This window comes from Leptonotus elevatus, chromosome 6 (genome assembly GCF_054856555.1).
Source record: "Leptonotus elevatus isolate MCC_2025b chromosome 6, RoL_Lele_1.0, whole genome shotgun sequence".
Lineage (NCBI taxonomy): Eukaryota > Metazoa > Chordata > Actinopteri > Syngnathiformes > Syngnathidae > Leptonotus > Leptonotus elevatus.
The window spans coordinates 3335582-3349958 of NC_141244.1; the positions used below are offsets into that span (position 1 = coordinate 3335582).

At 40.3% G+C, this 14377-nt stretch overlaps 1 protein-coding gene across 3 annotated transcripts; it reads left to right on the top strand.

Annotated features, from left to right (window-relative positions):
• The first annotated feature begins 1112 nt into the window (after positions 1-1112).
• LOC147171812 (microtubule cross-linking factor 3-like) lies at positions 1113-13392 on the top strand. Of its 3 annotated transcripts, none has more exons than XR_015095343.1 (11): positions 1113-1194; positions 1938-2718; positions 4017-4241; positions 4331-4489; positions 5521-5589; positions 6100-6419; positions 6957-7116; positions 7206-7272; positions 7445-7749; positions 7821-7991; positions 8084-8213. XR_015095343.1 is itself a non-coding variant. In XM_086078035.1 (11 exons), exons 2-11 carry the CDS (start codon positions 1990-1992, stop codon positions 13197-13199), a joined length of 2517 nt encoding a protein of 838 aa, XP_085934161.1. In that variant the 5' UTR covers positions 1113-1194; positions 1938-1989; the 3' UTR covers positions 13200-13392. The 3 variants fall into 3 exon arrangements, 2 of the variants coding, with proteins under 2 accessions (XP_085934161.1, XP_085934162.1); XM_086078035.1 differs by adding an exon at positions 13089-13392 and having other exon boundaries at positions 7445-7991; XM_086078036.1 differs by adding an exon at positions 13089-13392 and having other exon boundaries at positions 1135-1194; positions 1875-2718; positions 7445-7991.
• Positions 13393-14377: the final 985 nt, after the last annotated feature.

A 14377-nucleotide genomic window follows, 5' to 3' on the forward strand; every position in this document is an offset into this window, starting at 1 on the left:
CTAAAGATCAAGATTGTTATCTGGTTTCTGTAGAGCTTGCTGATGAGCTGATTATGTGAATCAGGTGTGTTGGTAGACGGAAACATCTCAAACCTGCAGGACTCTGACCTTCAAGGACCAGGATTGTGGAAAGCCTGCTTTACATGGTGAAAACAAACGGCAAATTGTATTTATTTTGCCTGTGACTGGCATATACAGTAAATTTTATTCTAAAAAAATACTATATTCGATCCCAGTCCGAACAGAGTAAACTTTTACACTTGGAAGAGAGTAAAATCTAACATTAATAAGTAAATAAATAAAAATCACTCAAGCATTGAGGAAGGATCCCACAACCTTCAGCATGGGAGACAGTCACTCTACCACTTGAGCTATACCACACCTACTGTATGTCTAAAAAGAGACCAAAAATTATGTACAAGGGTTCCACCAGACACCAGTGATACACTTACACACAGTAGGAGGGTAATGAATCATTGGGTAGATTGTCTGTCTCCCAACCTGAAGGTTCTGTGATCGTTCCTGAAACCTTGAATGATTTTTGTAATATATATATTTGTGATCATTCCTCTTATTCTTTATTTTATTTTATTTTACTCTGAAGCTTACTCTCTTTATACTGGGTCAGAATCTTTTTTAGAGTGAAATTTACTCTACGAAATGTACTGTGTACAAGCCAGGCAGATTGCTATAGAGGTCAAACGACATTTTATCACATTTTGAAATCTAAATGATCCTCACAAATGAAATTACAATATTTCAAAGTCCAATGCTTTTCAATGAGTGGAGAATCCTTTCATCGAGTAAAACCGCCATTTTGACTTTGTGATGTATGCTTGGCAATGTCCATAGATGAAGAAAATGTAACACTATTGCTTCTTTGTCAAGGAGTGACCATCCTTTAAAGTTGACTGCAAGTGCACAGAATGAGCATAGAATGTTCAACGAGGTTAACCCCCCCCACACACACACACAAAACAAAAAAAGCTGCACATTTAACAGAAATTGTTTGGTTAGTTTGTTAAATCGTGCACGGCATGTTGCCTGTACCGTTACAGTCCACCAATGAGAGCTCCCCTCCCAGCGATGATGTAATGTCATGAATATGCAAATTGAGTGCTGGTGGTTGGGAGGCTCTGGAGTCAGTATCCCCTCTGCCTTCATCACCACTGAGCTTCAGGATCCGACTAAAAGGTAAGAAAAGAACATTAGATGGTTCCTACTGTTTGACAACAGGATCGTGACCATTACAAAAAAAGTCAATTTGACTGTGGATGACGTGATTAGACTGTCAGGCTTCTAAAGTTGACTTGCTGTTGCTTTTCACAGTGGGTCGTCTTAAAGACATTGTAGGGTACGCTGGTTTTGCTGGTAGGCTAGAGTAAGAGAGTGTAATTTAATAAAATTCGAGAAGAATAGTCAATTTTTCATGGCTGAACAGGTCATAATTACATTTTTGAACTATGCAAATGAATGAACATATCATGTTGCCAACCAGTGATACTTTTTATAGCTGATCCTTGAGTAACAGTGAGTCATCGTGTATGCTGGAAAAAAAAGGGGACGATGGCTAACAGGAAACGGTTGGTGTTCACAACATATTAGAGCCCGGCTCATCTTCATTTTATCCAAGATGATAAAACTGCCTTTTGAATTTATATTTGTCCTCTGTGTTAGCCCAGCATTAATAGCCTTTGACTTGTTTTTTTGTTTGCTTTCTGCACACTCAACCCCCACCCGCCCCGACGTATGTAAACTGGTGGTCTAATTGGCTGAGCTGCAGCTGATCCCACATACACTTCATCAAACTGAGACTTCAGTGGCCTTGGGCGTCATTTAAAATGCCCCATTTGTTTGCATTTGTCGTATTTCAGAGGCAAAAACCGGAGCTTACCTATGTATTCAATGTGACGCTGAAGGGTGGTGTTGTGTTACAGCTACAGTGTTAGGGTATGGATGTAGTCCAGGATGAGCTGAGCCTCTGACACAATGATGCAGCCATCATCGTCCGCCGACTCGCCGAGGCTGGCGGACAATAGCAGCCGGAAGCAGCCGCGCTCCTCCTCCCCCGCTGGCCTCAAAGACGCCGGAGCCAAAGCGACACAAAAAGGGAGCAACCCGTCAAAGCACCTCGCCTCAAAGCAAGCAGTGGGCGCTGGGGGAGGGCGAAGCAGCCGAGGTCATTCTCCCGTTTCATCCAGCAGGGAGCGGCAGGCCGGGGGCGCTCCCGCATCCAAAGGCGCGGCCGCTGTTCAGGTCGCCAGTGCTGAAAGTCCCACGTTGAGCCGGACTGCGCCAGAAAGAGGAGGTACCCAGACATCCGAAGACTCCCCACGCCTGTGTCCCGATTCCTCCTCCCCCCCCAGAGCCGATCCGAACCGAGTAGTGTCGGACCAACCCTGCGCATCCAAATCCCCCAAATTGAGGAGTAAAAATCAAAAAGGAGGGGACGTCTCTGCAGCGAGTAAGAAAAGCTCCAAAAGCACAGTCGGCTGCGGACCTAGTTTCTGGAAAGAGGGGTGCTTACAATCCGAGCTGATTCAGTTCCACCTGAATAAAAGCTTAGGGAAGAAAGGAACAAAGATGCAGGCCAAACCAGCATCTCCCCCCGCCTTGGAGCTTTCCCCTGAACCCGAGCCCCCACAAGTAGCACCCCAGCGTGACCAGACACTACTGGAGGAGGTAGAGCGGCTTGAGGATGAAAATGATGATCTTAAGGTAAATTCTATACTCATTTTACAACTCATGCATGCACTGTCAGTGTCCCACCTGTTATATTTCCATTTGCAGCATTGCAACCTGCTGTGCCAGGCCATGCATTTGGTACCTGGGCCTCAATTGCACCCCTTATAACGACTGTATGTATCACTTTACAGAAACCAACAACAATTTAGAAACTGACAAAAATGCAATGTAACAGCAGGCAATTGTGCCATACATCTGAAACTGCTCAGAATCAATATCCTATATCCTCTATTTATCTAATAACATGACAAAACATTAAAATAAAAAATCAAATAAATACATCATGCTCACCAGATGTGCTAATTATTGAATGTTTTAAACCAGGAGACGGCAGTTTAATCAAGCCAATATGATCTTGACCTACTCGATTGGTAGTTTTTTTTAGCCAATCCATTTTTAGAGTGTACGGATGTGTTTTGCTAGTCAAACTTGTATTTCTGTCTTTGCACTTTAAGATTTATTTTATAAATGTAAAGTGTGTTACAAATAAAATCTATTATTATTATTATTGCTTTGACCTGCCAATCAGAGGATGGGAAATTGCTGACATTATTGAAGCAAAATTTTGTAATGAGCTCACTCTGCACTTACATCCTCTATTAAAACACACTTTTCCTCTTTGGCTTATTAACACAGTTTTAGATTTTGATTTTGACAGTTTTATTGTGTTTAATTTTTTTTTAAATACTGTTGTCTTTTTTGTTTTTTAATAATAATAATAATATATATATATATTATTTTATTATATATATTTTTTTATTGTTATTATTATTTGGTGTGTTTTTACCTTTCTGCTGTGTGCAGCACTTTGGTCAACTGTGTAGTTTTAAAAGCGCTATTAATGAAGTTGGATTGGATTGAATATAGATTAAGTTACATCGGCTGGTACAGCTACTTCTTTAAATCCGATTTGGGCAAATTAGATTGACATTGCAGCACAGAGAAGATGAAATCCGATTGGAGATAAAGATAACATTGGACATCCACACACACGCTAAAAGCAGTGAAACAAAAGGGAGCGCTACAAAATGAAGTCAATAGAAAGTTAGGAATAAAGTAATAAATTTTCTTGCAACAAATATTAGAATTTAAGTTGTAGTATAGGTCTGTGGTTCTGATTGTGTTTAGGAAGGCCAGAGAAGAGAAGGCCATGCTGCCCCTGATGGGCCACCACTATAATTAACACATTGGTGGTATCTGAAAAATGTTCTTTGTGTAGAGCCAATTCAATCATATTCTTATGCGTGGCTATTTGTTCCATTGATTGCAAGACTGAAATTGAGGAGATGAGAGCAGAGATGGATGAGATGCGGGACACCTTCTATGAGGAAGATGCCTGCCACCTGCATGACATGCGCAGAGAGTTGGAGAGAGCTAACAAGAATAGCAGAATACTCCAATATCGCCTGAAGAAAGCAGAGAGAAAAAAAATTCGCTTCACAGAGAGTGGACAAGTGGATGGAGAGATGCTCAGAAGTCTTGAGCAAGACCTGAAGGTGACTTTGACATACCCGGATTACCATTTATTGTCCATGCTGTGCATCAGCCTCAAGCATGCATAATTGTTTGCCCTTCCTCTAACCAGGTGGCAAAGGACGTGTCTGTACGTTTGCACCATGAACTGGAGAATGTGGAGGAGAAGAGGACAAGGACTGAAGAAGAGAATGAGAAGTTAAGGCAGCAACTGATAGAAGTGGAAGTCACCAAACAAGTGCTTCAGAATGAGCTGGACAAGGCTAAAGAGGTGAGGTGGCAAATACAACCTGTTCTTATTGAGGTGAATACAATAAAAGGTTTAAAAGGCTGTGAAATACTCTGGTATTAAGCATCACTTTACAAAGGAAAGTGTGCACTGAATGCATGCCTTTTTTTCTTAGCACCCTATATTTTCATTAAAAGCACATACTATTGTTATTTTCTTATAATCCAATTTGTAGAATCCCAATGCCTGCATTTAAAAAACAGTTGGGTCAAAACTACTTAGGTCAATTTGACCAATTTTTTGGGTTATGTACAACCCCCACCCCAAAAAACAAAAAACGATTGGGTAGGTTATCAAAACAATCCAAAAATATTTGTTTTATTTGTTTGTGTGCACTCTAAAAACAGCTGTGTCAAAAATAACCCAAATTGGGTCAAAAGGGGACCGAGCAAATTTTTGTGGTTATTTATTTCAACCAAAAAATTGGGTCAAATTTAAAATCCATAATCCAATTTATGAGGTTTTATCTGCACTCTAAAAACAAGTTGGGTCAAAAATGGAGCAAGTCACTACTTGGGTCAATTTGACCACATTTTGGGGTTGTTAGGGACCCTAAAAACAACAACAATTGGGTAATTTTATTAAAAAACAAAACACACACACACAAAATCATTAAATTGACCCAGTTTTGTACAAAATAACCCCCAAAATTAATAGTGGATCAGTCCAGTTTTGATCCAATTTGAGTTATTGACCTCCATCCATCCATTTCCTTAACCGCTTGTCCTCACAAGGGTCACGGGGGGCGCTGGAGCCTATCCCAGCTGGCTTCGGGCAGTAGGCGGGGTACATCCTGAACTGGTTGCCAGCCAATCGCAGAGGTTATTGACCTGTGTTAATCATTTTGACAACCAAAATCCAACAACCAAATATCGTCCAATGATGATTCAAAGTTTTTTTCTTCTACATTTAGATGTATGTTGTCCAGGTGATAGTAACCGCTCATGGCAGCTGAAGTAGCAGCTGATGATAATGATGATGATTTTCATAATGTAAATGCTGTTTCCTTTCAGCTTTCATTGAAAAGAAAAGGAAGTAAGGATCTCCAGAAAGAGAGGAAGGCTCGGCAGACCCCAACTGAGGTGAGACAGTCGGTTTTGGCTACATGATGTTATTTATGTTAGCATGCGTTGGTTGAAAAGATTTTGAACATGTAATTGATTTAATTACCTTTATTGCTCATAATGTACTGAGCACCCCACCTTTTCCGCCGTTTCGTGTTTGTATTCGATTTTGGTTATATAGTTATCATCAGCTCTGAGATGGCTTGACAAAAAATAGCGATTAAAAATAAAGAAAAGCTATTTTGCTGAGCAGAAGTAAAAAGCAATAAGATGTTTGATTTTGTAGGCATATGAATTTTCTAAACATTTTGTTGAACTTGAAACTGTATAACTGCAGCCGTCAATTTCTAGAATTTTCCACCGTACGAACAGCAGATATGCAATATGTACTGTACATTACTGACCTTCTAACATACATAAAGTACATATACAAAAGGGCATTGCAATATAGGCCGGAAAAATAAAACCCAAAATATGTTTCTTTCCACATAATTCACTAAAAGTAAATGATCTCCCTATGAATCACAGGAAGAAAATGACGATCTAAAGTGTGAACTGGCCTTCATCAAAGAGGAGGCGGTTTTAATGAGGAAAAAGATGGCAAAGATAGACAAGGAGAAAGACCGCCTGGAGCAGGAGCTGCAGAAATATCGCTCCTTCTATGGGGATGTGGACAGCCCACTGCCCAAAGGTGAAGCTGGGGGTCCACCCACCACACGTGAATCTGAGCTGAAGCTCCGATTACGCCTGGTTGAGGAGGAAGCCAACATCCTGGGGAGGAAGATTGTAGAGTTGGAAGTGGAGAACAGGGGACTGAAGGCTGAGTTGGATGACATGAGGGAGGACAGGTAAAGAATCATCAGAAAATCATGAACTTGTCTACAGCAGCAATGGGCAAACTTTTGTGTTAAAGGGCCAAATTGGATTTTTGAAATGAATAGAGCGGACAGGTCATTCATAAATAAGGTTATATAAATGCATTTTAAAACGTGTTTATGAAATGTTATATTCTCAGTTAATCATATTTTTTAGTTAATTATAATACATACTTTCCTATTTAAATGTACAATGTCTATGTAGAATTGAGTTTCCCCAGTACAGTGATTTCCTCCCATATTCCAAAAACATGGATATAAGGTTAATTGAGGACTCCAAAGTGTCCTTGTTTGTCTAGGTGTACCCTGCAATTGGCTGGCAGCCAGTCTTGGGCGTACCCCGCCTCTGGCCCAAAGTCAGCTGGGGTAGGCCCCAGGATACTGATGTCACTATTATAAGTGGTATATGTAAAATTGTGTATTCACTATGCCATTCTTTGCAGATCCCTAGTGTGATACTTGCTTGGGATTGTGTGTGGACACATGCCAATGCTCATTGTTCTCTCCTAGTCTGGTGGCTGCAGGAGTGGATACCGATGGCCGTGGAGGTCAGCAGTGCAGAGAGCAGGGTGAGGCACTCTCTGAGCTGAGGCAGCAGCTGCAGCTGGTGGAGGACGAAGCAGAACTTCTGCGCAGGAATTTAGCAGATGTGGAGGAGGAAAACAAAAAGGTCTCCAAATAGATTAAATTAGACCTAATGGTGTATATTGCATTGTGCATCTTCTAACATGGAGCCATATTTTTCTGTGTCGTGTTTAGGTGACAAATGAGCTGAACAAACTCAAGTACAAGGCTGGATCCCATGAAGCTAGCTCAAGACACGGAGGTTTGTTTTGCCTTTTCTCAGTCATTGGTAAGAAAACAAGCAGAGCAGAACAACGGCCATAAATATGTATCTGAAGAAAAATGTGTTTCATAAGGCCTCCAGGTGGAGCACATTAAAGTCTCATTTGCAGAGGTGTCCCACTTTTCACTGTTGGCTTGTTTCGGCATTCCAGGAGGAACTGACCCTGCTAAAATGGAAGCCCTCCAGGAGGAGCTGAAGGCAGCCCGTCTGCAGATCAATGAACTGAGCGGAAAAGTAATGCAGCTGCAGTATGAGAATCGTGTGCTGCTTTCTAACATGCAGCGCTATGACCTGGCTTCACACCTGGGCATACGAGGCAGCCCACGGGACAGTGATGCCGAGAGCGACGGAGGGCGGGACGATGACACCCCCTCAGCCTCAGCCTCCTCACCTCGCCTCCTGCCACCCCACCGTAAACGGGAGGGCCCCATTGGAGGCGAGAGTGACTCGGATGAGGTGAGGAACATCCGCTGCCTTACTCCAACGCGCTCCCTCTACTCACCTGTAGAGAGCCGTTTTTTATCCAGAAGCCTGAAGGACCGGCAGCAGATGATAGACATCCGGATCGAAGCCGAAAGGCTGGGCCGGACCATCGACAGGCTCATTGCTGACACCAGCACCATTATTGCTGAAGCTCGGGTATACGTCACCAATGGTGAGCTGTTTGCGAGGCTTGATGAAGAAGAGGACGGTGGTAGGTATGTAGAAGATGTTTGAGGTCATATACTCTAAGTGACACTTTGTGGCGCTTTGTACTACAAATAAGAAATACACATCTCTTGTTTTGCAGGATCCGAGAACATGAGCTGCTATATCGCATCAATGCGCAGATGAAAGCCTTCAGAAAGGAACTGCAGAGCTTTATTGACCGGTTGGATGTTCCTAAACAAGATGACAAACAACCAGAGGAACCTCTATCTGTAAGCTTCATTCAGTACACCAGTACTGTTCAAAAGTCTTAGACTATCTTTAGATTTATGAAATTTGTGAGAAAAAACTCATAAACTAGCAAGAAATACATGTAGCATACTCAGATGTTTGTGCCAATACTTTTCGGTCGGGTTTTCAAATAAGGACTTAATAGGATATTTACTTGTACATTTATGGTTCCAGAATTATTATTTACACATTCGTGTTTATTGTTTTTGTACAAGTAGCTAAGTTTTCTGTCATTCACTTGTATTTAACTAAAGTATGCTAGCTTCTGATTAGGTTAATGTTAGTTAGCTGATAGGTGTTAAAAGAAACCCCGACTGTAATGACAAGTTATCTCTATATTATTTAATTGGTTGTTACTAACATAACTATAAAATTCATTTTTCAAAAATCATTTCCAGTTTAATACATTTTGTAGAAACTTTATTTAAACGTCCACCGCCATTGGTATTTACATCGCCAACACATTCAGTGTGTAGTGACTAGGGTGGGCACTTCCATAAGGTAAAAAAGGAGGACATATATATATATTTTTTTAATAAGTGTTACCTCGCTATAACGCGGTTCACTTTTCACGGCCTCGCTGTTTCGCTGATTTTTTTAGTGCAATTTTGCATGCATTTTTTTCTACAGTAATGTACCTATTATATAAAATTATAATATAAAATTTATGAAGGTTTGAACATTGAGAATTTTTAAACAAGAGAGAAATGTGAGAAAATGTAAATGCCTCGATGAGAAAAGTGTCTAAACTGTGTGGAGAGTGGTTTAAAGCCTTAAGACATTCATAATACAGTGGAACCTCGGAGTTCTAACGTCTCTGAACTCCTGGAAAATGCCTCAGAGTTTGAACTCATTTTCGGAGTTCGAACACCCAAGCAAAGCAAGCTAAGCCGAAAGTACCTTGAAAACGGGTAGCCGAGTGAAGCCGAGCGGAGCCGAATATTCACGTTGTGGTAGTTGAGACGATGCACTGCTCATTTCCAATCAGATCATGAATATTCCCGAAGGTGCTCCATACTCGCGAGTGCATTTGGATTTTTCCACGACAATTTTCTTCGCCTTGGGCCCAAAGAAAGACAACAGTGCCAGTGACAGCAAAGAAAAACATACAGTGCTATAGTGTTGCACGGGATACCAGTACCGTACCTTGATGTTTTGGAGTCAAAAACGGCTCGGTATCATTTTTTTCTTAAAAAAATAAATACGAGACAGCTTGCCAACTCTGTTTTAAAGGCAGGTACACATACACGCATGGCCGCCTGTCTACCGATATGCGGAAAACGCCGTAAGTAAGCGACATGCCTCTTTCAGCGTATGTGCGAGAGGGCGCAGGAAGATGGCTTCACGCACTGAAGCGCTCGCTAGCTGGACGTGCACTCCTCGTTGAGAAGTATGACCGCTAATTAAGGCTCCACGGGAGCGCGCAAGCAAAGTGGAAACCACGCGACAGAATTGGCATAGCCTACGCATATTTTCAATAAACACATAAAGAACACACGTGTGGTTTTCAATTTTCCGTTTTAGAAACGTTTTGTAACAAGAGCAAATGTTTTTCGCGGGCAAGCAGAATAAAAAGCAGCAGTCATTCCTGCAGTGGACTCAAGGTGCGTTCAATGAACAGGCACACAGTAGGAAGAAAAAGCTCAGACGACTGACAGAGCAACAGACACAGGTTGTGACGCATTTTTTTACCTTAAAAATAATTGTGAGTTATTTTGTTCCTAGTTTGTAGTATTTGATTACGCATTAGACTAATTGGGAGCGTAATGGAGAAGAGCAGAGATTTAGTAGTGTTGATTTTGTGCCACTGTATTGCCCAAATTTAAAATGGACGACATTAAATGCAGTCAAGTGCAGTACTTCAAAAATATGGCATGCAATGTGAAAGCACATACAGATAAACATGAATATATATATATATATATATATGTACATAAATTAACATACATACATCCCAATATTTTGAATAAATAAATAAATATAATTTGTTATAGAGTTTTGTCGAGGTACCGTTTCAGTACCGGTATCAAGGTATTTTATGCAGGTATAGTAGCGAAGTCACAATGTAGGTATCGTGACAACACTACAGTGCTACGAACCATAGTGGATTTAAGAAGGAGATTATCGCGCCGTTGTAACTACCGTGACTATTTCTGTAAATACTGGCACGAGGACCCCCCTTAGCTGTTCAACAACGTGCCTGACTTTAAACAACGAACGCAAGGACCGCTTAGTAGTCTTAACAAAATGCAAAATGTAAAATACACAAACTCAGCAGTGAACTAAAGCAAGCATTAGCATAGGATTTATCGTCCACTGATGCCATCACACCACAACAAAAAAGGTAGGGTATTTTTTATTATTTAAATACTGTACGGGGTGTAAATGTAAATAACATAAATAGAAATTAAAATAGGAATTTTCAGTTTTTGGAGCTTCGTAACGGATAAATTGCATTTACATTATTACCTATGGGAAAAAATGTTTCATAGGTTGAACAATTCGGACTTTGAACACTGCGCAGGAACGAATTATGTTCAAACTCCGAGGTACCACTGTAAATGTAAAACATAAAGCTATAACTACTTCGCGGATTTCATTTATTGCGAGTATTTTTTGGAACCTAACCCCAGCGGAAAACGAGGGAACCCTGTACATCAGACTCCCGGTGTATTTTCATCAACAATAAAGTTTTGCATGGTTTATAGATCATAGTTATGTTAGTAACAACCAAATAAATAATATAGAGCAAACTTGTCATTACAGTCAGTGTTCCTTTTAAGTAAGTGTTGTCACTCTAGCTGCCGTGTATGACAAGACATTTTAAGAAGAAATCCCTCTCCATCCTGCCTTTTCATTTTATAAAGAGTGTTCCATTAATCACCAACAAATCCTCACGTTAGCTTCTGGCAGAGGTGTGTTTGTGTATGTGTAGAGTAATGTGACTTGGACTCGAGTCAGACTCGAGTAATGAGTTTGACGACTTTAGACTGGATTTGACAAAATGTTAAAAGACTTGCAACTCGACTTAGACTTTACCAACAATGACTTGTGACTTCACTCGGACTTGAGCTCTTTGACTTGAAAAGACTTGCTTCTTCCACCAAAACAAAAATATTAAAATGTATGTTAACGAGTAAGTTCCTTTCGGTGTTTGTGCGCGTGTGTGTACGTGTGCAGCTGGGCTGACACAGCGCCGTCATTCAGTCATGTCAGGGAAACCGCAAAGGCTGAAACACACGCTGCTTACGCTAAGGCAAACTTCAAAATAAAGCTGAGCAAAAAATACATTGACACCAATGCAACAGCCTTGGCGGATTTTACTTTGAAGTCTGCCTACATGGTGGCGGGAACGCTAGCTTGACTACTTCTCTTTGACATTTTGGCATGCATTATTTACGTTTTTATTTAAATTACATATTTTCTACCACCATAATCATAATGCCACCCCGAAAGTATATTAAATAGCTAATTTAGGACGCAAAGAAACCGCAAGTTAATTACACCGTCATTGCACATAAACTACAAGTTTCCGACGTTCGTGGCTAGTAGCTAACTGTTAGCGTTAGCATCGGGTGCCTGGCTGGCAAGTTGCAACAGTAGTTTGACAGCTGTTGCTTGGCTCGGTTGCTTTTCTTATTCAATATTGTGGACCTATGCTACTTTGTAATCCACTCTCCCTGTTTAAACAAAGGGAATGTGCCTTAAATTGAACTTAGATGTATTTTCCATTATTAAAAATAAATAAATAGAACTTTGCCTTCATTTATAATTATGTTATAAAACACTAGCTTTAAAAAACTAACAAAACAACAACAACAAAAATATTCAAAATGTCTAATATTGCCATTTGGATTTTAGGAACACAACTTCAAGTGCATTGCAAGTGCAATATAACGTAAGGCAGGTTATCTTGTTATTTTATACATGGACCATGTATAAAATAATAATGTATCATGCCTTATATTGCACTTATAGTTGTGTTCCTAAATTCTAACGGCCATATTAGACTTCTTGTTTTTATATATATTTTTTTAATTTCATGGGCAAAAGCATTTTAGAAAATAAATTAAGACAAAGTTCTATTTATCTGATTTAATTTTGTTTTTGTTTTTTGATAAACAATCCGATCCAAGACTTTTGTAATCCGTTGGATCACTAGTTGTTTGAGTACAAAAACTATGAGGTAGTCAACAAAAAATGAATTGCAGTATGTCCAAGATTAGATCACTGACGGAGAGGCAACAACTTCAAAATTCGTTCAACATCCGAAGTTGCACGAAGAACAGTAAGTAAGCTAATGTCTGTTGTTTATCTGCTAATTATTGTTGCTAGCTGCTTAGTTAATGAAACTGTAAACTCACTGGTAACACATTGCAAACATGGCAATCTGTTGCACCAGTCTGGGTCCACTCCCTGAGTCCCTGACTCCTACTTTGATGGTCACCCAAAATAAAATAATCTACAATGTTGTTAAAATGACTCGAAAGGACTTGAAACTAAAAACGTAGGACTTGTGAATCGCTTGAGACTTGTCAGTCTTGATTCGGGACTTGACTCGGGACTTGTCAGTCTTGACTTGGGACTTGACTCGGGATATGAGGGATTTATAATGTCGCAAATTTGTGAGTTTATTTCTCGTAAATTTGTGAGGTTGTTTTTTTTCGGAATATTGCTCCCCCTAAATAATAATAATAAATAAATAATAAATAAATATACGTGGCCCTAATGCGCCGTCGTATCGTACAGCGCGTAGTAGCCATTTGCACAGAAGTGAAAATAATAAAACAGACATGTTTTATGATAACTAAATTGTCAATGTTCTGCTTCTCCCCATTTTTATTTCACTCATCAAGATGTTTCAGCCCATCATTTTGCTGATCCTCATTCTTGTTCTGTTTTCCTCACTCTCTTATGCCACCATTTTTAAACTTGTGTTTCTTTTTACCCTTTTCTTTGTTCTGTAGCCATCACAATTGAATATTCTACATTTTATGTCTATTTTTGTTTCATGTAGTGCTTCATTTGAATGATTTTACGTTGAACAGAAGGTCACTCAAGGTATAGGGCATCATTTTACAAGCACAGCCCAAGCCACTCATCACTTCAGATGCTTTAAACTTCAAAAGGAGACCAAACACATTGGGGAGATAATGGAGAACTAGGTGAGTATGCAGCACGTTTTTTTTAAATTGAATGACAAGTATTAGATGTATAATTAGAGATATTTTCTGGGCGGTGTAGGCACACACTGGTGTGTTTTACAGCAGTGATGCCTATAGTCTTTTGTGCTCAAATGTGTGTAATGTGAGATAATTAGCATGTACAGACTATGACATTGTTTCCACTCATTCTCATAGCTTTACTCATTGAAAAAAAGTACATCACACTGTCTTTATGGGTAGAGTGGATTGTCATTGGGGTGATACCTTACAAGGTCCTCAAAGCACTTTACATTTGACTATTCATTCACCTACTGATGACGCAGCACCAGGAGCAACTGGGGGTTCAGTATTGTGCTCAAGAATACTTACATAGGGCTCTTATTTTCGTAGGCTGGCACACGTGTGCAATTTTCGTGGCGGTGCAACACAATTCTACAATCTTAGGGGTAGTGTTGCGCCTTTCTGGACGTTCCGACACACACAGCTGCTGCGCCTCCAGCGCATCTGGCAAATTGGTAACAGAAAGTAGACTGAACATGACCTTAAGATGGGCGCATCTCAATTTTCGTACGTACTGTACAGGGTCATGTGTTAGTCTATCGTGTTTGTGAATTATTGGTAGACACGCTATGCCTCCCTGGCCATTCCAGCATACCGAGTTACCTCACCCATCAGCGTATCGCCAATTTGGTCACACATACACAGCCATCGAAGTCTCAAGACATCTTAAGTTGTAAACACTGTATCTCACTGAGCAGCGCAGGCTTGCGAGGGTGTGCACAGTCGCGCACGTAGCGAATGTTGCTTTTTTGGTTGGCTTCCTTCAGTGTTACACAACGTTAAGACACTTGCCACACTCTCTCAAACCCTCTTTATGCTCTCAAACAGTGTTTCTTTTCGCCATCAAATCTATCCATCCATTTCCCAACCCACTTATCCTCACAAATTACAGAAACATCCATCCATCCACAGGTAATTAA

Bases quoted from the DNA above. Each gene is read 5' to 3' on its own strand.
- LOC147171812 (XM_086078035.1), top strand. From the start codon at position 1,990: ATGATGCAGCCATCATCGTCCGCCGACTCGCCGAGGCTGGCGGACAAT. The intron at 2,719-4,016 runs GTAAATTCTATA...ATTGATTGCAAG, and splicing joins ATGAAAATGATGATCTTAAG to ACTGAAATTGAGGAGATGAG. The intron at 8,214-13,088 runs GTAAGCTTCATT...TCACTCATCAAG, and splicing joins AACCAGAGGAACCTCTATCT to ATGTTTCAGCCCATCATTTT.